Source organism: Asterias rubens, chromosome 17 (assembly GCF_902459465.1).
Source record: "Asterias rubens chromosome 17, eAstRub1.3, whole genome shotgun sequence".
NCBI classification, from domain to species: domain Eukaryota; kingdom Metazoa; phylum Echinodermata; class Asteroidea; order Forcipulatida; family Asteriidae; genus Asterias; species Asterias rubens.
The window spans coordinates 12,050,282-12,077,532 of NC_047078.1; the positions used below are offsets into that span (position 1 = coordinate 12,050,282).

General features: G+C 40.3%; 1 protein-coding gene across 1 annotated transcript in view; it reads left to right on the forward strand.

The window, feature by feature from the left end:
- LOC117301820 (dynein beta chain, flagellar outer arm-like) overlaps positions 1 to 18,113 on the forward strand; it is a 106,591-nt gene extending 88,478 nt beyond the window's left edge. Inside the window, exons 74-87 of the mRNA XM_033785820.1 lie at positions 298 to 496; positions 1,486 to 1,595; positions 2,542 to 2,781; positions 3,462 to 3,787; positions 4,583 to 4,757; positions 5,387 to 5,608; positions 6,642 to 6,916; positions 7,543 to 7,796; positions 8,403 to 8,691; positions 10,749 to 10,950; positions 11,710 to 11,909; positions 12,650 to 12,789; positions 13,156 to 13,436; positions 15,453 to 18,113. Coding sequence (XP_033641711.1) covers positions 298 to 496; positions 1,486 to 1,595; positions 2,542 to 2,781; positions 3,462 to 3,787; positions 4,583 to 4,757; positions 5,387 to 5,608; positions 6,642 to 6,916; positions 7,543 to 7,796; positions 8,403 to 8,691; positions 10,749 to 10,950; positions 11,710 to 11,909; positions 12,650 to 12,789; positions 13,156 to 13,436; positions 15,453 to 17,623 — 5,084 coding nt within the window. The 3' untranslated portion in view covers positions 17,624 to 18,113. The remainder of the gene's footprint in view (positions 1 to 297; positions 497 to 1,485; positions 1,596 to 2,541; positions 2,782 to 3,461; positions 3,788 to 4,582; positions 4,758 to 5,386; positions 5,609 to 6,641; positions 6,917 to 7,542; positions 7,797 to 8,402; positions 8,692 to 10,748; positions 10,951 to 11,709; positions 11,910 to 12,649; positions 12,790 to 13,155; positions 13,437 to 15,452) is intronic.
- Positions 18,114 to 27,251: the final 9,138 nt, after the last annotated feature.

The following is a 27,251-nucleotide window of genomic DNA, read 5'->3' on the forward strand; positions in this document are numbered from 1 at the left end:
TCAAGATATATTATTCGGTCGATTTTAATCAATCAATTTTGCTTGCAAGATATTATTTAACACTGTTTCCCAATACTTAAACAAGAACCTGTGAGATTTGTATTGGTATTTGTGTCAGTAAACTCTATACCACAATGTGTACACCTCATGAACTTTTTAATTAGATAAGAAAAATCATGTTGAAAACTGCTTTTATCGAAACTGGTGAGTACCAACCCAAATTTGTCGACACTGCTTCTAATGGGCGTTTCACATAATGATAAGACCTGTGTATTATTATCGTTACATTTTCTCTAGATGATACAGCCAATGCAGGCAACCCAGAGGACACCCAGACTCAAGCAGAATCACTCCAGCATCAGATCATGGCTCAGATAGCCGCAGCCGATCTACCAGATCTACCCACGCAGGGAGTGGACTACAACAGCCTCTCAGCCAATCAAGTTAAACAACTCGTTGACTGCCTGACTCAGACAATCTATCAAAACATCAGACAGTGAGTAGTTCTTTTAACAGACACTCGATTGAAACTCATTCAAGAGTCACCATCATACAAATTGTACATGAATGAATCGTTGACTGCCTAACTCAAACCATCTATCAAAACATCAGACAGTTATCAGTTACTCAATTGAAACTCATCAAATCGTCTGCTTTTGTCCGTCATTTGAAAACCACCCACCAACACCTCAGAAGTATGTTCGCCTAAGGCTAAGGCTGCCAACGTTCGTCAACGGTGGCGACACGCAACTCGTTCCACTCAAAATTGTGGCCAAACGTTTGCAATGTATGCGCAAGTGAAACGCACCCCTGGCTCTTGGCCTTTGTATCATCAAAATTCATCAAAATCTTAAGACAGTGACCGTTTCTATTGTAGTTAATCAATTATTTTCTCTCACTCAAGTCACCATTGTAGAAACTCAACAAATTGGCTCATTGACTGACTCAACTTGCCTGGTCTTGAATCTTGAAGTATTATACTCTCTTACAAGCATTCCTGCTGTCCTGGAGAGGGCGGGTTGCAAAATCCATATGTGCTCTATGTTTGTGCTGTCAAGATTCTGCTTGAAACGTTGAGTTGAAACCAACGGTTCTTTTTCAGAATCACCCCAACTCATTAGAGATAGTCATTACATGGTGTTACCGCAAACCTTTCTATATCGTATTTCCACCATGCAAAGTTTCAAATCCTACTTAAGATTCTGCTTATAAAGATTATGATATTGTCAATTTGTCCTGAGACAGATTGGAAGCTCCATCCCTGTTATATGGCAGTGCTTTTTTTCTGGAACCCTTGCAGATTTGTTGCAGTGACTGCAGCCACTGGTAGCCTGTTCCAAATACAAACAGCTCTTGGGAAAGGGCTAGAGAGGTATCAGTCAGCCTGACGAATGGTTGTCTGTAGATGAGGCTATGCTGATAGAACATGATCTCAAATTGTTTTAAGCTCTCAATTTTGTAAACATTTGTGTTTATTTTTTGAAGGTCATTGTACGAGGAGCACCGTCTGCTGTTCTCCACAATGCTCTGTCTGAATATCCAGTACGAGACAACGGAACTATTCTCAGAGGAAGAATTAGCCCTCCTACTACAAGGTATGGTGGAAACAGTCGGAAAATATATCATTTAAAGCCATTATACACTTTCGGTAAACAGTATTGTCCAAGTCCCACACTTCGTGTATCACAACTTATATATAAAATAACAAACCTGTGAAAATTTAGGCTCAATCGGTCATCGGAGTCGGGAGAAAATAACGGGAAAACCCACTCTTGTTTCTGCACGTTTCGCCGTGTCATGACATGTGTTTAAAATAAATCCGTAATTCTTGCTATCGAGAATTTATATTGTTTTAATGTTTTCTCAAAAAGTAAAGCATTTCATGGAATAATATTTCAAGAGAAGTCTTTCACCATTACCTTCTGTAAACCCTGTAAATTATTTGTAAATCTGTGAACTTTTTTTTTCTTTTCTGTACCGAAAGTGTATAATGGGTTTAAACTTTAAACTCTATACCTTATTGGCATGTCAAGACCGAGTTGTGAAGAACACCAGACTCAAGCTGTGGTGTTTCGGATCAGCAGAGTGTGGGTTCGAGTCCCAGTCATGACACTTGTGTCCCTAAAAACAAGACACTTAACTTATTGCTTTGTCCTTTGAATGGGACTTCACTCCGATCCCTTGTGAAATGCAGTAAAAGAGCCCAGTTACACTTTTATTGCAAAGAGAATGGATTTGTCCTGGTGTGTCTGGCAGTGGCTGTTGAATGCGCCGCAGCACCTTGTAAACCGTAATCAATTTCTCAATTTCCGCCTCACTGAAACAAAAATTATTTATGTGAAATTGTTTTACTCATTTCTCAAAAACTACAGCACTTCAGCAAATAGTGTTTTAAGGGAAGCTTTCTATTATCAGTATCTTTAAACCGTGCAAGTTTGTGTAAATCTTTGCACTTTTTTTTTTGTCAAACAAACCCTTACCCTTTAAATAAAATTGAAAATAACAAAACTTAACAATCAATGATTTTTTTTTTCTCCTAAGGTAACCCAGGGCTTGGCAACATGGAGCTTTCCCTTGAAGATTTTGACTGCGATTCACCGGTCCCCTGCTTCCTAACGCAAGACAAGTGGGAAGACCTAATGGCCATATCTGTCTTGCCTGGTCCCCTTGATGGATTATGTGTACAGTTTGCACAGAGGAGCAGTGAGTGGGAGGCGTGGTACAAGTGTGCTGAACCCGAAAATGAGCCAATGCCGTATCGACCAATGACATCAGAAGAAGGTAGAGAGTACAATTTCTTATTGACCCATTTTGCAGACATTAGCGAGGTTTTGTTCATACACGGTTAGAGTGTACTACCACTTTGAGCTATCAATATGCGTAACCGTTCTGATGCGGCTGTGTACAGTTTTCGATGACAACCAGGTTACGTTTTCAAAAAGCTACAGGAGGCCCAATATTCAAAATAGCAAAACAGAGAACCCAAACTAATACAGCACCAAAGGAATCCAACATCCAATGAATTATAAAGGTTGATTTGTTTTCCTTCTCAAAAATTAGAGGACATTGCAGACCTTGAGTAAGTTTTATTACTCGTTTTTGTTTTTACGTGTAGTGCCGCTGCTACTTGTGTCGAGAAAACGTTACACTTAATCAGATTGTGTAAAACGTCTTAAACACGCAAAGAGTGATGATGTCACAGCCACTTAAAGTGGTCGCTGCGCTAACCGTACGCCAACAAAACCTATCTAATGAGACCAAAGTGCCCACAGCAGCCCATTGACCAAAGGATTGCATAGTAACAAAAGTATCCTAAATTTACATCTTCCTGATGTTTTTTTGTGGTTTTGCCGCTACAGTTCTAAAACCAGACATTTTCCTGAAATTTTTAATTTTAAACTCAATAATGTACAAGAATTCTGGAATTTGAAGCAAACTGTTTGGTTTCGTGTATTCTTTAGAGGAACATAGGCCAGTTGATAACGAGGGGCAGACTTCTGCTCAGTCCACCCCAGACCTGGGTAGCTTAACCGAGTTCCACCAGCTTATACTCCTGCGTCTCCTACGCCCTGACCGGTTCCCGTCAACGGCCAGACGCTACGTGACACGGCACCTGACCTCGGTTACCAGCCACCCGAGCTCCATCGGAAGCATTCTGGGTAGCAAGGAGAGACTACTTGGAGTATTGGTGCTGCTGCCGCCGACACCGGCTTTCGGGAACCAACAGTTCCCTGGTAGCCTGAAAATGAAGACGAGACCTGTTGACGTGCTGCGAGGAATTGCTCAGGTGAGAATTAAATTGCATAACTGTGATAATACTTCTAATTCTAAGACTTTATATCCACTCTGTTGCAGCAACCCTTGGTGATCTTCCTTACCTCCCTGGTTTCTTGTGTCATTAATTTTGTCTTGTTTATTACATGTTGTTCTACACTTGTTATCTGTTGATATTGTGTATTGTGTTGTCATTTAGCTGTCGAGAAAGACTCTGCTAGGGTCGAAACATCAGGCCATTAACTATTTTGTGCATGTTTGAAGACTGAACTATTATTTATATTTAACTCATTAACTTTGTTTGTCAAGAGCCTTGATTTACATCCAGTTCCCACCTTCCAACACCACTGAGCCAAGTTCCAAAGCAGCTTCCAGCAACAGAATCCAGCATTCTCCTGAAGATGATCAAAGCATAGTTTTGAAATGTTCAGTCATTAACCACCGCTTCTTTTCAAAACCAACACTACTCGAAAACAGATATTCACATGGTGGCAACGCAAACCTCTCTAAGGGTGCGTTCGCTTAGCTTCCCCGGGTTGCCCCCGGTCTGCCCCATTCCAGTGGCTCACCCGGGTCAGCCCCAAATGCCCTGCTTGTGGAACGGGTCACTTGGGGCTGGCCCGAGGTGCATGACGTCACTACAAGAGGGTGAATGTGATCGTTCGATTAGCTCATGTCAGGGGCTCACCCGAATGAGTACCGGAGGGTAGCCACAGGGAAGCTGATCGAACGCACCTTTAGATGTGCACTTTAAATGAACCTGTTAATTATACTTCTTCTGTTGATTCGTTATCAACCCCAGACCAAGAACATCAGCTTTAACTGTATTACCCTCGGTGACGGGGCAGAGTCTCGTATCGACATCGCTATCGACACGGCAGCTGATAACGACGGATGGCTAGTTATAGAAGATCTCCATCTAGCCTCGGCTAACCTACTGGCTGGTCTCCGTCATCAACTTATCAGAGTTGGTAATACTGGAGGTGAGATTGGAATATAAAGCCCAGTTCATACTTCCTGTGCATGCAAATGCGATATCAATTTTGACGTCACAAATTTGCCACAAATAATTTCCAACAGTTGAGTTGTGTTCAAAACTAATAACCTCTGTTTTGCTAAAAAAAGACATCCTTGTAATCCCTACAAGACATATGGTGAACGTACAGTAGTTTTCAATTTGCTGCACCTCATTTTATGGAGCTACCACAGCTCACGCTTAAAGAGTCTTCTCAAAACATTTTTTTATAATTCATCGTATATGTAATTTTATTTTATTCCTCTGAGCGCTTAGAGACTTTATTTTGGAGGTGTTAGGCACTATAGAAATGCAGTTGTTCATCTAAATTTACCTCTTCGTACTCATATTCTTCTTGGTCGCTCTGGAAAAACTTGCCTCACAACATCAGAACTGCTCCAAACGAGAACATTTTCAAACACCTGCTGAAAACTCACCTGTTTACTCATTAACTTTTCTTTATTTGTAAAGCGCTTTGGGACCTTTGTATGAAGCGCTATATGAGTGCCCTTTATTATTATTATTATTATTATTATTATTATTATTGTTATTATTATTATTATTCAAATTTTGCAATGCATGTTTGTGGTTGTACAGGTCCATTGGGACTTAACCCCATCAACACAGACTCCAAGTCTCGATTCTGCATCTGGCTGACATCAGAGCCTAGTGGGAAGCTCTCTGATGCTCTACTCCAAGCTCTACGCATAATCTCTTGGGATAACCTAAACGATGAGCTCCTCGGATCAGAGGATCCTGCCCAACCAGGACCTGAAGTACCCATCGCTGATACCTCACTGGATGATCTCTTAAAAACAGGTGAGGGGATGAAAGTTATGTTAAAGGCACTAGACATCTTGGCCATATTTCATCGCTCTGCTTACCGCCGAGTTCTGCGCTGATGATCACGATTCCCCATGTACGTGCAAGCGCCCAATTCCTGCGCTAGCCTTGTAAGCAGAGAATGCCTAGTAGGAGTACGCACGCGCAAAAACCAAAATTCGCCGCTAACCCATGAGTCGAGCCTGCTGTAAGTTCCCTGCCTCCGTAAGCGCTAATTCGAAGTAGAGCCATGAAATTGGACATTTGTTTTTCAAAATGTAGCTGTGCTCTCCCTTGAAGACAATGGACACTATTGGTAATTGTCAAAATCCAGTCCATTCACTTGGTGTATCTCAACATATGCATTAAATAACAAACCTGTGAAAATTTGAGCTTGATTGGTCGTCGGAGTTGCGAGATAACTATGAAAGAAAAAACACCCTTGTCACACGAAGTTGTGTGCTTTCAGATGCTTGATTTCGAGACCTCAAATTCTAAACTTGAAATCAAATTCTCGAAAACTACGTCACTTCAGAGTACGCCGTTTCTCACAATGTTTTATACTATCAACCTCTCCCCATAACTCGTTACCAAGTGAGGTTTTATGCCGATAATTATTTTGAGTAATTACCAATGGTGTCCACTGCCTTTAAGCACCTTTCATCCTTTGGTAATTTTGCGTTATATAAATCTACAATGTAGTTATTATTCAACCGTTGGTTCAAATCCCACTCCAGTCGTTTTTTCTTTCTTCAACCTCAAGTCATATAAAATCTACCCTGTCGGCTTCCCTTGTGATTTGTAACTTGATGTTTTAAATATATAAGTTGCATTCCCTTACAAGCTACTTTGGACCGGTTCGAACGTTTTGAGAACTTTTTTTGTGTGACCCAGCCTTTTAATCAGATGTTAATGGTTCAAATCTTGCTCCAGTAATTTTTGTCTTTGCTCAACCCCAAATCATTTAAAACTTTTCCCAGTCAGTTTTCTTTGCGTTTTATAACATGATATTATAACTATCGTCCCTCAGCCATTGTATCAGCTCTCGACGCAGTCACACCAATGAACTGGAAAAGAGTCCAGGACCAATCTACCATGTACATACGCGGAGCCGCCTTTGGAGCATGCGTCGTTCATGGCCTACTAGCCGCTCGACAGATGTTCGGTACTCGTGGATTGACGCGCTGGTATGGCTTCAGCCAAATCCAGCCTAACCATGCCATGGATGTCATACTGGGGTCAAGTGTCGAAGGTCAAGGTAGCAAGGTCGTTGCCGTAGAGGAGCTGTGTAGACTTCTGGCAGAGGTAAAGTAAAAGTTCCTTTTTTTATGCAAGTCGCCGGACACACAAGGCCTGAAGGCCACTTCAAGGTGTGGGCTACAATCAACTTAATTTCCAGAGGCCGTTGCCAGCTACTCCTGTGGCTGAAACAGGGTTACCCCCTTTACAGTCCATACAGATGTAGGCTTGGGTATCGTCCATCAGAAGCCTGGCTGGTAGAGCAGAAAGCACTACCTCCCCAACTGATGGTTAGCCCAAGTCTCAATTCACTGGGGTCGAGTCCCAGCCTCAAGTCACTTGCTGGGTCTAGTCCAAGTGAGACCCAGGATCTTGAGTGATTTGGATTGAGTTCAAGTCTAAGTCTTGAGTCACTCGGGTCGGGCCCCAGTCTCATTTCACTTGGGTCTAGTTGGAGTCAGAATTTTAAGTGATGGGGCTTGAGTCCGATTCTTAGTTTTGAGTCTGATTTTTTTCGACAAATTCTAGTAATACATGACTTTGTCTTGTTTGAAAAATTTATGTTTTTTTTACACATAATTAGGATCAGTTATCTTTAAGGTTTTAACCTTGGCACTTTACATGGTTTCTGTTGAAAAATCCTACTATTACAAGGCATTTTAAATTATCACATACCTTTTTTTTTGTTTTAGGTTGTTTATGGAAACGCTCTGACCAGCGACTGGGACCGGCTTTACCTCAACACCATCGTACAAGAAGTTCTATCAACCACTACCAGCCAATCAGAGTCACTGAACCTAGGGGGTGTACCCCTCCCAACCCCTCCTGCTAACGTGGACCCAACGGATTACGCCCGCTGGTTTGAGGATAAATGGGTGGATGGGCGTGAAACGGTGAAAGCATTGAGTCTGGATGAGGGAATTTGCAAAGTCGTCAACAAAATCAGGTAGGGTGGTTATGGCATGGGTTCACACTGAGCAAGATGCTTGAGTATAATTGCTTCTCTTCACCCAGGGGTATAAGTGGGTACCTGTGAGGGGAGAAGTTTATATTGTGTATGAAAAAGCCGTGGAGCACCATGGTAGACCAGGGAGCTGAAAAAGATTAAAGGAATGTTTTTAGCCCCGAAAACCTGTCTTGTAGTCCTAACAATAGGTGCTTTGAGATTGTGTTGGTATGATGGTATCTTTCCTCACCTTTCAACTCTGGGACCCCAGTTCGTATCCTGCCAGGGGTACTGCGTGGATTGGGTTTTTTTACAACCTACCTGACTGTGTGGGTTTTCCTTGGAAGTATTCTCTGGGTTTTCCCTCCCACATCTAAAGATGAAACTTCCTTCCTTGTCTTCTCTCCATGAGGTTCTAGGCTAGTACAGTCATTATTTAATTTTTGCTGAGAGTCCTAGGCTTTACAAACAGATTTGATTAATAGAATTAAATGAAATGCTCGTAGATAAAGCGCTAGAAAGACTAGTTATTACTATAGTTTAGTCACAGTAGTTTGTAGTCGTCAAGTTTAATCATGAAGTTATTATTAATTTTTTATTCCACAGTGGCAATGACTTTCTACACCACCTCGACACCCTGTACGAGCTACAACACACTGGTTCCTCTGCGCTTCACGATCCTACAAAGAGCGCCCTCAACATGACCAAAGTGCAGGCTGCGATGGACGGCGTAATAGAGCAGCTACCACCGATGCTTGACCTTGGAGAGCTCCCTCTACAGGTGGTAAATGAAAAGGAGCGTTACACGTTCCCATACCACGCTCCTTCACTGATGAGCTTGCTGAGTGTGACAAGTGCAGAAATGCCACAGTCCATTGGCTATGTACTCTTGCAGGTAAAAAAAAATACTGCACAAGCGTTTCCTTTCCGTCAGTTTTACAGGAGAATTGGCGATATGTATTTATACCTATAACCTCTTGAAATGATTTCATTTGCTTTGTGTTTGTCCATATCACTGTTGTGTTTACTAAATATTTATTGTTGCAAATCCTCCTAAATTTGCATTTTGTTGTCTTATGTTTGAACCACTTGAATGTTTAGGTTAGAGTGACTCTGGTTCAACTCCCTCTTGTTTTGTTTGCTTTTCTTTCGTATTGATATAAATTGTATGTGATGTCCAACTACATATTAATGCATAGTCTTGTGGACTTTTTTTCTTAAGAAATGTTGTATACCTGAACTGCTTGAACTTTTGGCAGGAGGGTCGGGGGTTCAACTCCCTCCCCGTTTTTGGGGGGATAGCAGTTGTGAATTAAGCCAGACTGCATAACTATTCTTCTAATTTTGCTGTTTTAATCTGCATTTTGTTGTTGTCGCTTTCTCTTTACTTAAACGACTTGAACTTTCGCCAGGCGTGTCACTGGTTCCACCCCTCCTTGTTATTCCTTTTCTTTCTCTATTGAGAGGAAAATTGACAAATCAAACTGAGCGTCTGTGCTGTGTGCAGTTTGAATCTGCATTTTGTCCTTGTCAATGTGTTAAAGATGAGCGACGTAAACTTTCACATAAGTGTCACAGGTTCAACTCTCACCTTTTTATTTGCTTGTTTTGAGAGAGGGGAAATGGACATGTCAGACTATCAATTTATGACTGTAAAGCTGTTCAAATTTTATATATCTTCATTTTTTCCTTCTCACTGTTTCATACTTAAACTACATGTACTTAAACTTTCCACAGGAGTGTCACTGGTTCAATCGCCCTCCTGTTTGTGTTTTTCTCTTTGTTTTTAGACAGAGAGTTTGTACATTATGTCACACGGTGTGTTCATTATTATTTACAGATGTGTGACTGCATTTTGTCTTTATTGCTGTTGGATTCTAGAACTACTTCAGCTTTCCACAGGAGTGTCACTGGTTCAATCGCCCTCCTGTTTGTGTTTTTCTCTTTGTTTTTAGACAGAGAGTTTGTACATTATGTCAGACGGTGTGTTCATTATTATTTACAGATGTGTGACTGCATTTTGTCTTTATTGCTGTTGGATTCTAGAACTACTTCAGCTTTCCACAGGAGTGTCACTGGTTCAATCGCCCTCCTGCTTGTGTTTTTCTCTTTGTTTTTAGACAGAGAGTTTGTGTATCATTTCAGACTGTGTATTTATTATTGTTTACAGATGTATTCATCTGCATTTTGTCTTTATTGCTGTTTTATTCTTGAACTACTTCAGCTTTCCACAGGAGTGTCAGTGGGTCAATCTCCTCCTGCTTGTTTTTTTTCTCTTTGTTTTTAAACAGAGAGTTTGTATCATTTCATACTGTATTTATTATTGTTTACGGATGTATTCATCTGCATTTTGTCTTTATTGCTGTTTTATTCTTGAACTACTTCAGCTTTCCACAGGAGTGTCAGTGGTTCAATCGCCCTCCTGCTTGTGTTTTTCTCTTGGTTTTTAGACAGAGTTTGTATATCAACTCAGACTGTGATTTTATTATTGTAACGCTGTTTACAGATGTGTAAATCTGTATTTTGTCTGTATCACTGTTTTATTCTTGAACTACTTCAGCTTTCCACAGGAATGTCACTGGTTCACTAGTTTAAGTCCTTCCTACATGGTTTTGATTTTTTTATTGTTTTGTTTTTGAGAGCGAGGGAGGGGGGCTTTTACTAAAAACAGATAGGCCTAGTTTTTGCTCTAAACAATCCTTTAAATTTTGTATTTTGTATTTCTTTCTTCAATATCACTGTTTTTTTTAAACTTGAACTACTTGACCTTTCAACAGGAGTGTCACTGGTTCAACCCCTTTCTATGCTGATTTGATTTTGTATTGTTTTAGAGAGAGAAACGGTGGGGTTATGCATGTAGGAGGCCTAGTTGTTACACTAATACCTTTAAACTTTTTACATTAATTCTTTAATATCACTGTTTAAAACTTGAACTACTTGACCTTTCAACAGGAGTGTCACTGGTTCAACTCTCTGCTGTGTCATGTCCGTCAGACACTTCATGAGCTCATGGTTCACCTCCTGGGCGGGGAGAGAGGTATGGCACCCAGTCTTACTGAGTGTGCTAGAGCATTACAGAAGGAGCTGGTACCAGTCTCATGGGTGCATCCTAATCGGCAGCCGTTGGGACATACACTTCATTCCTGGGTCACAGGTAATGATAATAATAAGAAGAAGAATGACCAGCTTTTTTATAGTGCTTTTTAGCTTTTATATAGCGCTTTTGAGACGAAGGGCGTCTTAAAGACACCATGTGTGTATCTACTTGCCATGTAGATTTTGTTCTTTAGAGAACTGTCTCGCTTTATATTCTACGATCAGCTGGCAAGTCCACATTTAATTTTGTTAACGTATTATTGGTATTTTTAGCTTGTCTTTTATTTCTGAGTTGCCTGGCTTGGCTGGATGGTGGGTAATACATATTCCTCCTGTGGAGGGTGTGTTTTGTCTTGTTAATATTTGTTATTATCTTGAACCAAAAGGTCAGCCACTTTGAAAGTGACTTCCTGTCGCTATTGGCTTTCCCTGCCATGGTTCTTGTCTTGTGTTTTGTCTCTAGTGTTTTGTGTTCCACCCCCACTGGAGGTGTTTCCTTCACAATCCTTGTATCTGCCCGCGTCCAGGCCTGGTGTCTCAGTAATTTGCTTGTGTTTTTGCATATTTGTATTCTTTTAATAACCATTGTATTGCTTTTTCTTGTAACTCTTTAATGTGCAATTTTTTAATACATGTGGTTTTTCATGTTTGCTGGCAAATAAAATGAAATGAGTAGACTTTTTCGGAATCGGGGGATGTCTTAATTCTGAAAAGACCTGTCCAGCTGTTAAATTCTTGTAATTTTATGTTTTATGTCAACTCCTTTTTTTTTAAACCAATTTGAAAAATTTGATTGGATATCAATGTTCTTCCTTAGATCTTCTGAAACGTTACAGTCAGCTGAGAGCGTGGGTTAAAGAGGGTAAGGTTCCCAACTCATCCCAGGATCCAGACAGACCCTCCCCACCCAAAGGAAGTCTGATGTCAGTGTGGATGGGTGGATTGGCTAACCCCACTGCCGTCTTCACAGCCCTTAGACATGAGAAATCTGCCCTGGAAGGATGCATGATGTCACAGGTAAGGTTCTCTAACTATATTTTAAATTTTATGCATTATACGTACAAGGTGTTTGTACATCCAAATGGCACTTGAGGTGCAGCCAAGGTGCCATTTGCCCCGGTCGGATGTACAAAACACCATGCACAGCATGCAACAATTGTTTTATTATACCATGGTAACATGTATTTCTCTTCTAAGGAGTTATAAGAGATGTTAAATTTGCATTGGGGATAAAGAATATTTACTTTTTTTTTTTTTTTTTTTTCTAAGGAGTTGTTCTGTTGTCATTTTCAAACATTATTACGATGATGTAGGCATAGTTTAATAATCAGACAAACAGTTGTTCAAATAAGAAACAATTCTTCACTGTTCCCTTGAACACGGGGCTGTTTCTAACAGTACAAAGTGCTGGCAATCGACCAATGGTGGGGACGATGAAGGTAATTTACTGGTTAACAAAACTAATGTTAACCTCTGTGCTGTGCGTCATGCAAAGTGCGTAGCCATACATGTAGTACATGCATCTTAGTATCACATCACGTGATTGGTTATCGACCGTGTAACAAGCAAATGTGTAACAAGGGTGTTTTTTCTTTCTTTACTCTCTTGCAACTTCAATGACCAATTGAGTCAAAATTGTACAGGTTTTTTCATATTTCATGCATATGTTGGGATACACCAAGTGAGAATACTGGTTTTGACAAATAAAGGTATCCAGTACCTTTTAACCATTTCTCTCGTCATTGTGCCCATTGCAGATTGGTATCACATGCGAGGTGTCCACCACTGTAGACACAGACTCCTTTGAGATCGTCCACGAGGGCGGTATGTATCTACGAGACGTCTGGCTAGAAGGAGCTTGCTGGAACCTGGAACATGGCTGCCTCGGAACCGCTGGGTGAGTTACGGTCTTTAAATCAACAGCGTCATGGCCGAGTGGTTAAGAGCATCAAATTCAAGTTCTGGTGGTTAAGTCATGTTCAGAGTGTGGGTTCGAATCCCGGTCTTGACACTTGCATCCTTGAGCAAGATACTTTACTATAATTGCTTCTTCTCACCCAGGGGTATAATTTGGTTATTGCGATGGTAGAGGTTGATATTGTGTATGAAAAAGCCTTTTGAGCGCCACGGTTGCCCAAAGGGAGCTGAGAAAGATTAAAGGATTGTTATTGGCCCAATGACTAGGGCACTAATGTAAAACGCATTGAGACGGTTATTGTAAAATGAGCTTTATAAGAAACTGTTACCACTGTTATTGTTATAGGTCTACCCTAGTTAAGATGCCCAGTATCTACATACGCCCAGTTCGCCTCGATGCCCCCGCCCTGGATGCTGAGAGGAGTGTCAGCTCAGCAAACCCAGCCTCCCATCATGAGGATGAGAACCAAGCCAAGGACCGAACGGAGGGGCCAGAGTTAGCCAGATACACCTGCCCTGTGTTCATGAATAGATCCAGGCAGATCTGTGCTTTCACTCTAGAGCTGGCATGCCCTGCTCCGATGGCAGATTGGATCCTGGCTGGAGCTGCATTAATACTAGATCCAGGTATGTGTTTGTTTTGATATTGTTGAAGCAGCAATGGTTAAGTGTCACGCTTAAAGGTACTGGACACTAGTGGTAATTACTCCCATAAAAAAATTAGCATAAAAACTTACTTTGTACTGAGCAATGGAGAGCTCTGGATAGTATAAAACATTGTGAGAACAGCAAAAAGTAATTTCTCACTGAAATATTTTAATCGAATTCGAGACCTAAACTGAGGTCTTGAAATCAAGCATCTGAAAGCACACAACTTGTGCGACAAGGGTTTTTTGTTTTCTTCCCTTATTCTCTCACAACTCACGACCAATTGAGTTCAAACTTTTACAGGTCTGTTATTTTTATGCATATGTTGAGATACAGCAAGTGAGAAGACTGGTCTTTGACAATTACCAATAGTGTCCAGTGTCTTTAAAGGGTTTGGGTACTTTTCGCACGACACAAAAGTCCACAGATTTACATTAAACTTACACGGGTTAAAGATACTGATGGTAGAAAACTTCCCTTAAAATATTACTTGCTTAGGTGCTGTAGTTCCTGAGAAATTAGTAAAACAATTTCACAAAAATTATTTTAGCATGTACAGCGGATTGACGCAACTCTCCTGAAAACACTGCTCTGTGATTTACTAAGCAGAAGATTTGCAAGTCAATCTTGTTTAATTTTTTGTTTGTTTGTTTATAAAAACACATCACTGGACTAACAAGACAAATAATAACAAAGTCATTGATTGTGGTAGGTTTTATTCGCATGTGATTTTCATATGTGAATAGAGTTGTTGGTTGTCTCTTATGTCACAAAGGTTTTTCTCCGGACCTTCAAGTTTTCCTCTCTCCGGAAAAAAATCAAACAATTTCAATCTGTTCCTGTGTTCCTTGTAAATTGTTCATTTATTCTGTATTGATGGGGGCTGGCTGGCAAAGGGCACTTTTGCATGCCTACTTCTCAAACACATTGAAATGTCCTTCGCAATTTAGCTTCTCAGCTGCAAGTAAGGATGACCAGCCAAGTTATCTATTTTCTGGCTGGATGATAATTTTGTTTTTCCACCCAAGTCTACATCCCAAATCCAATTGGCATTTGGCATTGTTGGTAATAAGGGATGTACAAGTGCTATCTATGGCCGAATTTCAGGCGGCTTATTTGTGGATAGTTGAGAATAAGCAGAATCGCGATGTGATATAGCGCCATAAAAAGTGATTCGGCACTGATCAATATAATGTGACTACGCAGTAGCATCAGTCAAATAGGCTGGGTTTTTTAATAGTCGGAAAATCTGACGGTAGAAATACCCCTTACTTTCGACCTATTTCTTTGGGATGACTGTTATTAGTCTGATGTTAACTTTAGATTGTTAAATTTACTCATTCTCTTGAGATGCTGCCACCATTTTGTAAAGTGTTATTCTCGAAACCCCAGATGAAAGGTGGTGTGTGATCTTGTTCCGAGTGTATTGTTCTCGGGTTGTGTTTCATAATGGTTCGGGCCTATGAACAGTGAATTTGGCCAAGAACACACCGCCCAAGCTCTACTTTCAAGTTCAACCATTCCACTTACTTGTACCCTATTTGTGAACTTATAATGTTAAAGTTTGTTGTAAATGTTTGTGGGGTTTGCATGTTAGGAATGATGTTAGTGCCGTTAATACCAACACCCTTTCATTGTGCATGGAATTATAAACTCTAGCTCAGTTACTAGTCGAATCAGATGGATTTCCCCCAGTTGACTACATGAAGGTTCACACCCCAGCATGGAACATTTGTGTAATAATTGTGTGTTTTTAAAAGTCTCTTCTACTGCATCCTTTGTAGATAAATGTCCCGCTACCCCATCTATTGTAGACAAATGTCCCTCTACTGCATCCTTTCTAGATAAATGTCAGGTCTTAGTACAGACCCTATCAAGAAAAAAAATTCTCGTGAAGCTGTCTACTAAAAAGAGCTGTTTATTATCTTTGAAGCTTTATGAAGTTGCTGTTCTTCAAACCTAAATGGCTCTGTTTTTCTCTTCATCTCTTTGTAGGAATACCTGAAGATTGTGCAAGAAAATGGCCGAAGCCTTCACACCGTAAACATGAAGAGCCTCCCGTCCCGGTAAAAGATGATACACAGAGTGACCGCTCAGCCTCTGTCATGTCCAAGCTCTCCACAGCATTGTACGGTCATGATCCTCAAGACCCTAGAGTCCATGCTGATCCCGCTTCACGCCATTCATCACATTCCCAGCGATCACTTCGTTCTAGACAGTCTTTCCGCACGGAGCAGCCCACTACCCTTTTGCCGGCTTCAGAGCAGCTTCTTGAGCTGCCTGAGCAGGAGGCTGACTCAGAACACAACGAGGACGAGAGAGCAAAGGAAGAAGATGGTGACAACAAATCAACGGAGGATTTGGACTCTATGATGACGGCTCGCTCTGCTCAGCTCGAGCGTGAGAGGCATCAACACTCTGCATTTGACTATCGGGATTCTCAAAACGAAAAAGATAGCGTCAACACAAATCAAAATGCAGATCCATCTGTTGGAGAACAGAGTAATTCTGCAGAGCAGCCAGAACAAGATTCAAAGAGTAACCATGAAGATGAGAGAGCATCTTTGGCGTCTTCTCTGAGTCACCGGTCGACGGGTTCAGAAGAGGGCGAGGAATCATTACCGCCGAGTCGTCAATCATCTACAAAAGAGGAAGACGATGCTTCTTTACCTCCTTCTCCACCATTGGAGAGAGCACCTGCTGCTCTTCCAGCAGAGCTCAGTAGTGAAGACAATGATGCTGGTAGTTATGATGATGATGCATTCAGTGATGCTGAGGAAGAGGAAAATGGTGGCAGCGGTGGGATACAGAAGGATAGCGATCAGAACTCTGTTCACAGTCATTCCTCTAAGTCTCATCATTCATATCAGTCCAACAGCGCCTCTGATCGTGAGGAGGAAGAGAAGAAGGAAGAAGAGCAAGCTGCACAAAATGCTTCAAGAAAAAGCTCTGCCTCTCAGCGATCTCAGATATCAGCTAAGAGCAGAGTGTCCGTTGCCTCAAGTCAATCGAAGCAAAGTCAGGCTTCGGTAAAGTCCAGTCGCACTGCCTCAGCTGTCTCGCAGAAGTCAACTGCTTCCGGAAATCAAGGAACTGCCTACAGGGCATCAAGCTTTGGATCTTTACACCAAAGTCTAGACAATGACAAAAAGAAGGCTCCAATTGGACAGTCCAGGACAAGCTTGCAGTCTGGCAAATCCAAAAAGTCCACAGGAACTAAAAATGAAAACAATCAGAACTCACAAGGAAGTATTAAATCAGCACAGTCTTTGTATAGCAACAATAAGTCAGCTGATCGTACTTCTGTGAACAGGTCTCAGATATCTGTCAAGTCAGCTGGGTCAGCCGAGAAAGAAGGAAGTCGGAAACCATCTGCCAGCTCTACTCGCTCAGCAACGCGGAATCAACCACTGGAAAAACCATCATCTCCTGCAAATTCAAAGTCATCAAGACGTTCTGTGAGAGAGCAAGCCTCACCAGTTGGATCTCAAAAGTCTGTAAGGAATTCACCAAGTCCAGCAGATTCCCAGGACAAGGTTGTTAAACCATCATCCCCAGCTAATTCAAGATCCTCCAGGCGTTCGCCTTCTCTGAGAGCGCAAGCCTCACCTGTCGGATCGCTAAAGTCTGAAAGGAGGTCGGCGAGTCCAGACGAAGAGGAAGCAGCTCAACCTCTTAGGACTTCTTCAGCCAGCTCCAAGAAATCACTCGCAGAAACCCAGCCTTCACCTTCAGGCTCAAGAGCGGGTAGTCGACCAACGTCAAGTAAATCCAATCAACTTGAGACTGACCACAAAATTGACGATGTGGATGAGCCTCCACCAGCCTCCCCCGTGCCATCTCAGAGCAACGGTCTCTCTCTAGAAGACAAGCCAGCCGATCTTCCGACCAATCGTCCTCAAAGCGGGACGTCTCACAAATCTGCTGAGATACCAGCAGAACCTGAACAGGAGAACGGGCTCTCAGAGAAGCCACAGGATGCGGATGACCAAGATGGAGAAAGCGAACCCTCCTCGGATGAGGCCCCAGATAAAGACACAAGTGACAATGAGCAAGAGGCAACAGAGAAAACGATTAAAGACGATCCAGAGAGCAAACCAGTAGAAGAAGATGATGATGATTTCTTTGATACAGGCATCTCCAAGAAGGATGAGCCACAGTTTTAAAAGTCACCACAACAGACCTAGAAGAAAATTAAATCAATGTTATGAGAGAGGAGGGGGGCAATAAAAAGAATGGAGCATTCGATAGCACCTTATGCAATGCATCAAAGCGATTCACCAAAGTATTTTTATGAGCTATATTGAAGATTCAAAACACTCATAAAAACGTACAATAAACAGACAAGCAATCAAATACATGTACATAACAGTGGTATGTCTTTTGTAAGAATCGAGATAATCACTTTTTTTTTTTTTTTTTTAATATTGACGAGTAATGTAGCTGAAAACTTCTACAGTTTAATTATAGCACATACAAACTTTACATACAAAAGGTAGCTACAGCCTTTAAGTTAATCCTTTCTGGTGATGAAAGCAAGGGTGTCTCATAAGTGAACGTTATCTCTGTAAATGTGTGACTTCTGCCCAACAGGGGCTTAAAGGCAGTGGACACTATTGGTAATTGTCAAAGACTAGCCTTCACAGTTAGTGTATCTCAACATAAGCATAAAATAACAAACCTGTGAACATTTGAGCTCAATCGGTCATTGAACTTGCGAGATAATAATGAAAGAAAAAAACACCCTTGTCAAACGAAGTTGTGTGCGTTTAGATGGTTGATTTCGAGACCTCAAGTTCTAAATCTGAGGTGTCGAAATCAAATTCGTGAAAAATTACGTCTTTCTCTAAAACTATGGCACTTCAGAGGCAACCGTTTCTCACAACGTTTTATACCATCAACCTCTCCCCATTACTCGTCACCAAGTAAGGTTTTATGCCAATAATTATTTTGAGTAATTACCAATAGTGTCCACTGCCTTTAAAGGGAATGTATATGTTTGCTAAACACTCCTAAAATAAATAGAAATCAAAACTAACTTGGTTTGAAGTACAGCCGCTTTCGATAGTTTAAAGCATTTTGAGGATCATTCGGTAATTTGGTTACAGAAAAAGATATCATTGTTTATCTCCCAATATTTCGATTTGAGAAACGTAACTGTCAGAACCATCTCTCAGATTGTTTATTCCAACGGAGGATTGTTCTTTGAGCTGTGTACTAAACCGCTCTAAGTTTTCAGCAATAGCTCAAAAAAACTGTTAGTTTTGTTTGTATATATGGTTGTGTACATGCTATCTTCATTTTTAAAGGATATAAACAATCGAACTGTTCCAACAAGTAAAGGTTCACTTTCCCTATTATTCCATTATTTTATCTTGGTTTATCAATTGTATTCAAAATTGTAGGCTTCCATTATTACAATTTCTTGTCAGAAATTTTGTACAAACTTTCATAAACAGATTATTCAATATTCCGTCCAAAAGAAGACTCCGTCCAAAAGAAGATTCTTGTCTATTCTGCCAAATAACGAATCAAACTTTATTTTGTGATACTGTAATTTAATTTTAATAACGCAAGATTTGTACATTTATACATGATGATAACACGCATGTTTTCTATTAAAATGTATTTGAGCTTTAAAAAGATTTAATTTTGTATAAAGTTAGTATTAAGCATTTAATATTTCTTGGCATAATAATGTTTTAACATAAATGTAAATATGTTTGCGATGTGGAAAGTTAAATTATTTTTTGTTGTTGAAGTTGTACATGTTTGGAGAAGAATTTCAAAATGTACATTTATACATGTTTTTGGATATAATTATATGTTAGATTGGATATTTGGGTATTTTGTAAAATGACAACCTCGACCAGGCGTGCAAACTACAACATTTTGTCAAAGCAAAAGGTGATAAGCGCAAAAAAATGCTACTCAGAAAGGTCAATTAAAATGTCTTGGCTTGAACTACTGCATGTTTTTCAAGTACCATGCGTAATTACACTTTCCTATATTACTTATAAATGGCAGACAAACGATCACATTTTAGGCGGGAAATACATGTGTCCGTACGGCGAGACCCTGTCTGAGACTTTTGAACGTAGAGAGATGGGTAATATATGTACATGTAATTAACAATTGCGCCTTTTTAAAGGGAAGACGTCTCGCCCCTCTTTTACCGAAAGTTCTGTATGAGATAACTAATACCTATTTTTGTTAAATGATTAATTTAAGGGGTTTAGAGTGTGGAACACGATTGCTAAGCTTCGTCTTTCCGTCTGTGTATTTTTTTCTGATTTGTGTTTAAACTTTTGAGACTTGTTTGACTTGTTTTGTGGAAATTAAAACAGAATTGTGAATACTTGATGAATACTGGTTATGTAGAAAATGTGTTTCTCTTTTTTCTGAGTTGTGTTTTTTGGGGGGTTGGTCCTGGACGGTTGAAGATGTGATGTATTATTAACATTATTTTATTGCATATATATATATAAAAATTTCTCTGGAGTGGAGTATACGACCATATAAAATGAAAAAAAGTTTAAAACAAATTGTATCGGCTTTATGAGCTTTGTCGGGCATGATTTTTCTTCCTACTTTAGTCACTTGTGTCCTTAAGCGAGCAGTTAACCATTGCTTCGTCCTTCGGATGGGACGTAAAGCCGTTGGTCCCATGTTGTGTGTATACGCATGTAAAAGAACCCAGTGCTCTTATCGAAAAGAGAAGGGGTTCGCCCCGATGTTCCTGGCTGTGACTGCTGTGTGCTACACCTTGTAAACCCTTATCAGGTGCTACATAATTGGGTCTCAGAATTCATAACTTTCAATAACATAATCTTTCTGGAGTTTGTATTATAACTCAGTGCCTTGAGTACATTGTTGGTTGATAATAGCGCTATTTAAAACTTCAGTTAGTATTGTTATTATTATAAGTATGATTTTTGCTTTGGTAAAAATAAATGTCTTTAATTTTCCGAGATCATTTAAAGAGAAACCAAACATAATTTCCACTGGCTTTATGACTTAAACATGACAACTAATAATTACTATATTGATTTTTGTTTTTACCCATACACCGATGTGTGTTAGCACTGTATAGGGCCTACGCATCACAGGCATGTTACTCGGGTGTGATTCGATAATTGCTATGTGGACAGAAACAAGTCTGTTGGAACCGGTCTGCATTGATCATAGTCATTAAGTTTTCCGAGATCAGTTGACGAGAAACAAGAAACAATTTTCTAATGGCCTTATGACTTTAACATTAGACAAAATAATGACCAACTCTCCTTTAAACCACACAGAGCAAATATTACTTAATGCCTCATACCTCACCACATTATTCACCCCTCGTCAATTCCAATCTCACAACCCCTGCCCTAACAATTCGCCTCTCGCATGACTCGTCATCACAGTTTCTTCGCACTTATTCAAGCCAAGTCACTCCTACCCATCTTCAGTTATCTTGTCGCTGGAACACCTCACCATACACAGGAAGAAAGGGGACTCTTTTAGGGGTCTACGCCTTCGCTATTCCTCTCACATCTCCCATCTTCCAATTACTGTCAAAACAAATCCATGTTTACATCCCAGCTATTGTCCGTGTCTGTTACCGTCCGTTCACCATTAACTACTATCCATTGCAGTGGGGCGAAATCCCCAAGGAACACCGTGCTCGCTGTGGTGGAACCGACGTATTAATTAGACGGCGCCAGCGGGTCCAAGAGACCGCCGAACGGCAGCGGTAAATTCTTGATGAGGTTAGGCCGTGTGATGCTCGACTTGGGACCGCGTAGAGTTGTCTGTGTGGAGACGGTCCATTCTCCGGAGATAAAAATGGGTTGGGATTATATGTAAATGATTGAATGAGGAGGGGGGGGGTATGTCCGATTTTATAATAAGCAAGCTCTACAGAGCTGGAAGAGAGACAAAAGCAAGTTTGAAGTAATTAATTTCGAATGCATTCTGCAGGTTGAAGCTATAGGCTGCTGAAATCATTGGTACGCATTGTATGGCCGCACACTCAGTGCATAGGTATCTGCTATGTAAAGTAACTGGCAATTGTCACCTTTAAAGCATAGAGCTATTTTAAAGGCACTGGACACTATTGGTCATTTTTACTCAGGATATTTGTTAGCATAACAAACCTATAGGTAACGAGCAATGGAGAGCTGTTGATGGTATACAACATTGTGAGAAACGGCTCCCTCCGAAGTAACGTAGTTTTCGAGATAGAAGTAATTTTCCACGAATTTGATTTCGAGACCTCAAAATTAAATTTTGCGGTCCCGAAATCAAGCATCTGAAAGCACACAACTTCGTGTGACAAGGGTGTTTTTTTCTTCAATTATTATCTCGCAACTTCGACGACCAATTGAGTTCAAATTTTCACAGGTTTGTTATTCGTGAATGTGTTGAGATACACCAAGTGAAAATCCTGGTCTACGACAGTTACCTATTGGACCAGTGTCTTTAAAGCATGGCGCTATTTTAAAGACACTGTGGGCACTGTTTGTAATGTTTACTCACGATAATTGTTACCATAACAACTTGCTGGGTAACGAGCAATGGAGAGCTGTTGATCGTATACAACATTGTGAGAAACGGCTCCGTCAGAAGTACGTTTTTGAAAAAGAGGTAATTTCTTACTCCAATTTTAAAAGACTTAAGCCTTTTTATTATGCATTGTGCGCTTGCAACTTCGATGACCTATCCCGAGTTCAAATTTTCACAGATTTGTCATTTTACGTATATGGTGGGATAAACCAAGTGAGAATACTGGTTGGCAATTGAAGTAATTATTCTGAGCAGGTCGCTGACGAAGCGCCCGCAAGGGTACTTTATCAACCCGTTCATTTTTAATTTCTGCCTTATGCTCTTCAGCTTGATGACTCGGTCCACTATGTTTAGGAAAAGGAAAAACAGCCGAGGGGTCCACGGAGAGCAGACCTCGAACTGAACCATTTTTCACTTTACACTGGTTTTAAAGGGTAGGGTATAAATTGCCGATTTATTGCAATACAAGTCTCAGGTAAAGGATTACATCATCTATTTTCAAACTGAATTTTTACAAAAAAATCCACATCCATCCACTTTTAGCGAGGTAAATTGAATCCTAAGCAATTTTCCCATTTGGAGACACATGTAAAATTAACAAAACTTTGGAAATTACAACTTTTCGTCAACAAGTTACGTCATAACTTGACCCAAAATCTTCGATTACAACCACTAAATATACAGCTCAAATTTGAACCAGCACAATCGGATTGGGGTATCCGCGAAAAGTAATCGCACACATTGTGTTTTTCTGGATGTGTGCCGAAATTAAAAGTGTGTTCAACCATGGAGGAATCAAATAGAACACAGGGCAAGGAAAAGCGACAATTTTTGGATGTTATAGTGACTCTAGAAATCGCGTTTTGACTATGTGCAAATCGACCAGAAGGGCGGATACCAACCATGTATCTGGCTGCTTCCACATGCCTAAAAAGGTTTCAAGCTTGAAAAGTATTTCAATATTTGAATGAGAAACTATCTCTTTCTCAAAAACTACGTTATACTTCAGCAGTGGGAGCCGCTTATCACAATGTATTATACTATCAACAGCTCTCGTTTGTTTGGTACTCAAATTGTTTTGAGTATATACTGATATGGTGTCCATCGCTTTAAGTTTTGATTGCCATTCATTTTAAGAGTCATTGCTAAACGTATACAGACCCTTTAAAACCTAAGGAGCCACCAGCGAGGTCCCGTGTAGTGGTTGATAGACACACCAGCCCGGGGGTAACATGGACCGGAGAAGAGGTCGAGATGTCTACGGGGTGGCAGAGCAGACTTTCCCCCGGTAGCGATACCTGCGCCGTGGTCGTGTACGGAGAGCCGGCGGGCGAACAACGGGAGCGTAAAATTGACGAAGTTGCACAATTCGCACGCACTGTCTGCCCTAATACACGTTGAATTCCTGGTCACGAAGGACAAAATAATGCCCCACGGTGATCTGATTCAATCACCCCCCCCCCCCCCCCTCCCCCCAACCCCGCACATTATCTACATCGGACATTTTTTGTCCGTGATTTTTTGCACAGTAAAAAAGATATTTTGTGAAATCAAGGGTCACTGTTCGCCACATCTTTTAAATTTCAAATTTTCCTGAAATGTCTGCAAAAGAATCTCATTTACAATGAAACTAGAACGTTCAGGTTGTTTGTAAAGTGGTGAAACGTTATTTTAGGGACGTTCCAATTCGGTAAAATCACTTACAAAAATAATTTTAAAAAACACACACAATAAAACAAGACAACTCTTTTTAGTCAGTGAAAGACGGGTGTACTTCCAACTCGATTTAGAGTGAAGTTCGTTCCAATTTCACTTAAAGGGAAGGTACACGTTTGGCAATTACTCAAAACAAATACTAACTTAAAAAACTGACTTGGTAACGAGCATTGGAGAGCTGTTGATAGTATACAACATTGTGGGAAACGACTCCCTCTAAATTAATGTAGTTTTTGAGAGAGAGGTAATTTCTCACTAAAATAATAAAAGACTTCTAGCTAGAAGTATTTTATTCCAATCTGAAAGCACACAATTAATTCCATCATTTTCTCGCAACTTCGATGACCTATTAATTGAGCCCAAATGTTTACAGGCTTGTTATTTTATGCATATGATGGGATACAAGACTGGTCTTTGACACTTACCAAACGTGTACCTTCCCTTTAAAAAGAGTGACACTGATTGACTTTCACTCTTAAAAGAGCCAAAAAGACACAATCGGAGAAGAGAGAGAAATGTTTAGAGAGTATGTTGGTCAACCCTGTACCTCCATAATAATTATTTTGTTTGGAAATCTTATGGCCGGTATCCTTCAAGTTTTGTCAGAACAACCACACTCTGCACTCTAAAAAAAACATAAATAAACTAATAAAGCCCAAACGTTGCTTGCACCGTATAGCAATAATGGCACCCACTGTTCCTTTTCTGCAATAGGCACAAGGTCATCTAAAACTACCCTTAAATAAACACAGAGCAAATTGCATTAGGCTAGTTGAAACAATAACAAGTAACAATGTCGTTGTCATTTTCTGCCTATCTTTGGGAGCTGTGATCTTCAAAGCTACGGAAACATAACATTGCTCTTATACGTAAAATCACACCTCATAAGTATAGCGAATGGAAAAGGAAGACATTACAAAACGAAATGAAATAAAGTAGGAACCATCGCACGCGCCATTAAGTGGACTTGATTCAATCAGTGCATTTAAACGACAAAAAGCAAACATGTTGTTCTTTGTATGTCGTGTAGCTCTTGAGATTTATCTAATTAGGACAGACGTCATCTGATTATGGTCACCGGTCCAGATTTACTGCAATTATAGAGTCGCTGCCCCGCCTCGGTTTATGAGCAATACCGGTACCAGCTCCCCATCAACCACGTGTGGGCCATGATTAGCTTTATGTACGGTGTTCCAAAAACGTTATGTGAATCACCCATATTAAAGGATCTGTACAGACCATGTGTGATCTTTGTTTACAGTAAGTGTGACCATGGTGTGACCTTGTACATTTTATTGGCCAGTCTGGCAGGCAAGATACTGCACTGATCATTTACGAAAGTTGACATTTTGTGTCATAATTCCACACAAACCCAAGAGTTGTGATTTTAAAAGCTGGACATGTATTGAAATGTGCCCCCTTTCATCATATCAACAGTTGATAAAAATTAGACTGTGCAAGCTCCATAAAATATAAGATTTTATGTTTTCTTCGATTGAGCTGTGTACAAATCGTGCCAGCAGGAAGTCCACGCTCTGTGACTCTTGTCTATACATGTGATGTCATAGGTCACATCCTCTATAGTAATGATTCTGAACAATAATGGCAATACAAACTTAACGTTGCCAAGTATGATGCAATTGAAATACGTTTCACTTCAAGTACTGCGGTCACGGACAAGGACATTCACTTTAGGTCTACCCCCCCCCATGCCAAAACTTTCACATGAGAAATCGTGTTGCTCCATGTTGCTGACAGAGTTTTTATCTTTATAGACCCTATGCATTGACGTCATCCAGCCGCCATCTTAGAGAAAAAAACGGTGACGAAACAACTGAGGCGCACATAATTTGTACGTGCGGCGCACAGTATTGGCCAATGAACAACTTCCGTTTGACCTCTAGATGAGGGCGCCCCACTTAAATGACGTCTAGTGCACAAGGTTTATTCTTCCTGCGTGGACATAATCGCTACCCCTATATAATCCAAATTTCACAGGTTAGTTTTAATCCGCAAATTAATTCATAATCACTGTATTAACTCCTAAAATTAAGAGAAATATATCACTTCGAAGTGATATGGTGATGGAAAAAGATACAGTTGTTATCCCCATTTGAATCTGATAAATTAAAACATTTCTCAAATTGTGTATTCTTTTTCGAAATGTTCTCCCTATATACATAACCGCTTAAAATGTTCGGCGATATATCTCAAGAAACACGACCACTTTTGAAATGAAATGTTCACAGATGAGTTTTATTGGATTAAGGACATTATATATGTAGAGCAGTTCCAAAAGCCTATGTTACTAATGTATAAACACGTTTTGTTCCTTTGAGCTTTGCACACTTGTGCATGTTGAAAGTCTGCTTTCTGATGTTTCTGAAAACGTGATATCGCGAGTTATATGCAAGGTGACATGGGTTCTCCAGGCCTCCGTATTTTCCATCGTTGATGAACACAATACACCATCGTCCCATCATCACTGTCATCATCTAACGTAGATCATGGTAATTTGATCAACCTCTAGCCATATGGGGCACACGCTGCTCACAAGGTGCCACGCGAGGCACAACTAGGCTGTTCCTTTTCCAGTAAGGGTAATTTTTCAAGTTGTCCTTGCTCTATTGGCAAGAAACTAATGAACGACGTTGAACTTATTGAGAACATTTCGCGTAAACAAACAAACGATGAATAAACAATTCAAATAAAGATGGGTTTAAACGCACTGGCAGCTTTGGTAATTGTGAAAAACCAGTATTCTCACTTGGTGTATTCCACCATTATAGAATAACAAATTTTGACTCAGTTGGTCATCGATGTTGCAAGAGAATATTGAAAGAAAAAACACCCTGGTCGCACAAATTTGTATGCTTTCAGATCGATATTTGCGTGAGAAATTACCTCTTTCTCAAAAATTGTACGTTACTTCAGAAGGAGCCGTTTCTCACAATGATTTATCATGGAGGTAGACCACAGTTCTTCATTGCTCGTTACCAAGTAAACCGTTATGCTAACAATTATTTAAAGTAATTACCAATACTGTCCAGTGCCTTGAACTTAATGTTCTTAGTCTGTGAACGTTTTTGTTTTGTGTTTGTATAAATAATAAACCAAAATCGATCTGAATTAATTTTCATCTTTGTTTCAATGACACCATTTTCCCCACTGGTAAAGTAACAGCAACTGAACTCGAGGTTAGGTTCTTGCGTCCTTGTCACAAAAGAGCGAATATATCTCTCCCTGCTAGTAGAGTGCACTGAAGTTGTTTAAGTGACAATTTGGAAGGCGCATCTTACACACAAATACGTCCAGTATCATTACTAAAAACACGATTCCGGCTACATCACATCTGCTCCCTAAACTTCTTAAGGATTGCATAAAACGACAACCAACTGAAACATGGAGGACATGGAAATCGTCAAATTGGTAAAGAGAATTGAGAGAGTTGTTAAGGGGAAAATGAGGTAGATGAAGAAGCGATATCTGGAAACCATAATTAACTTCCCATTTCAGACGGCCTCGCAG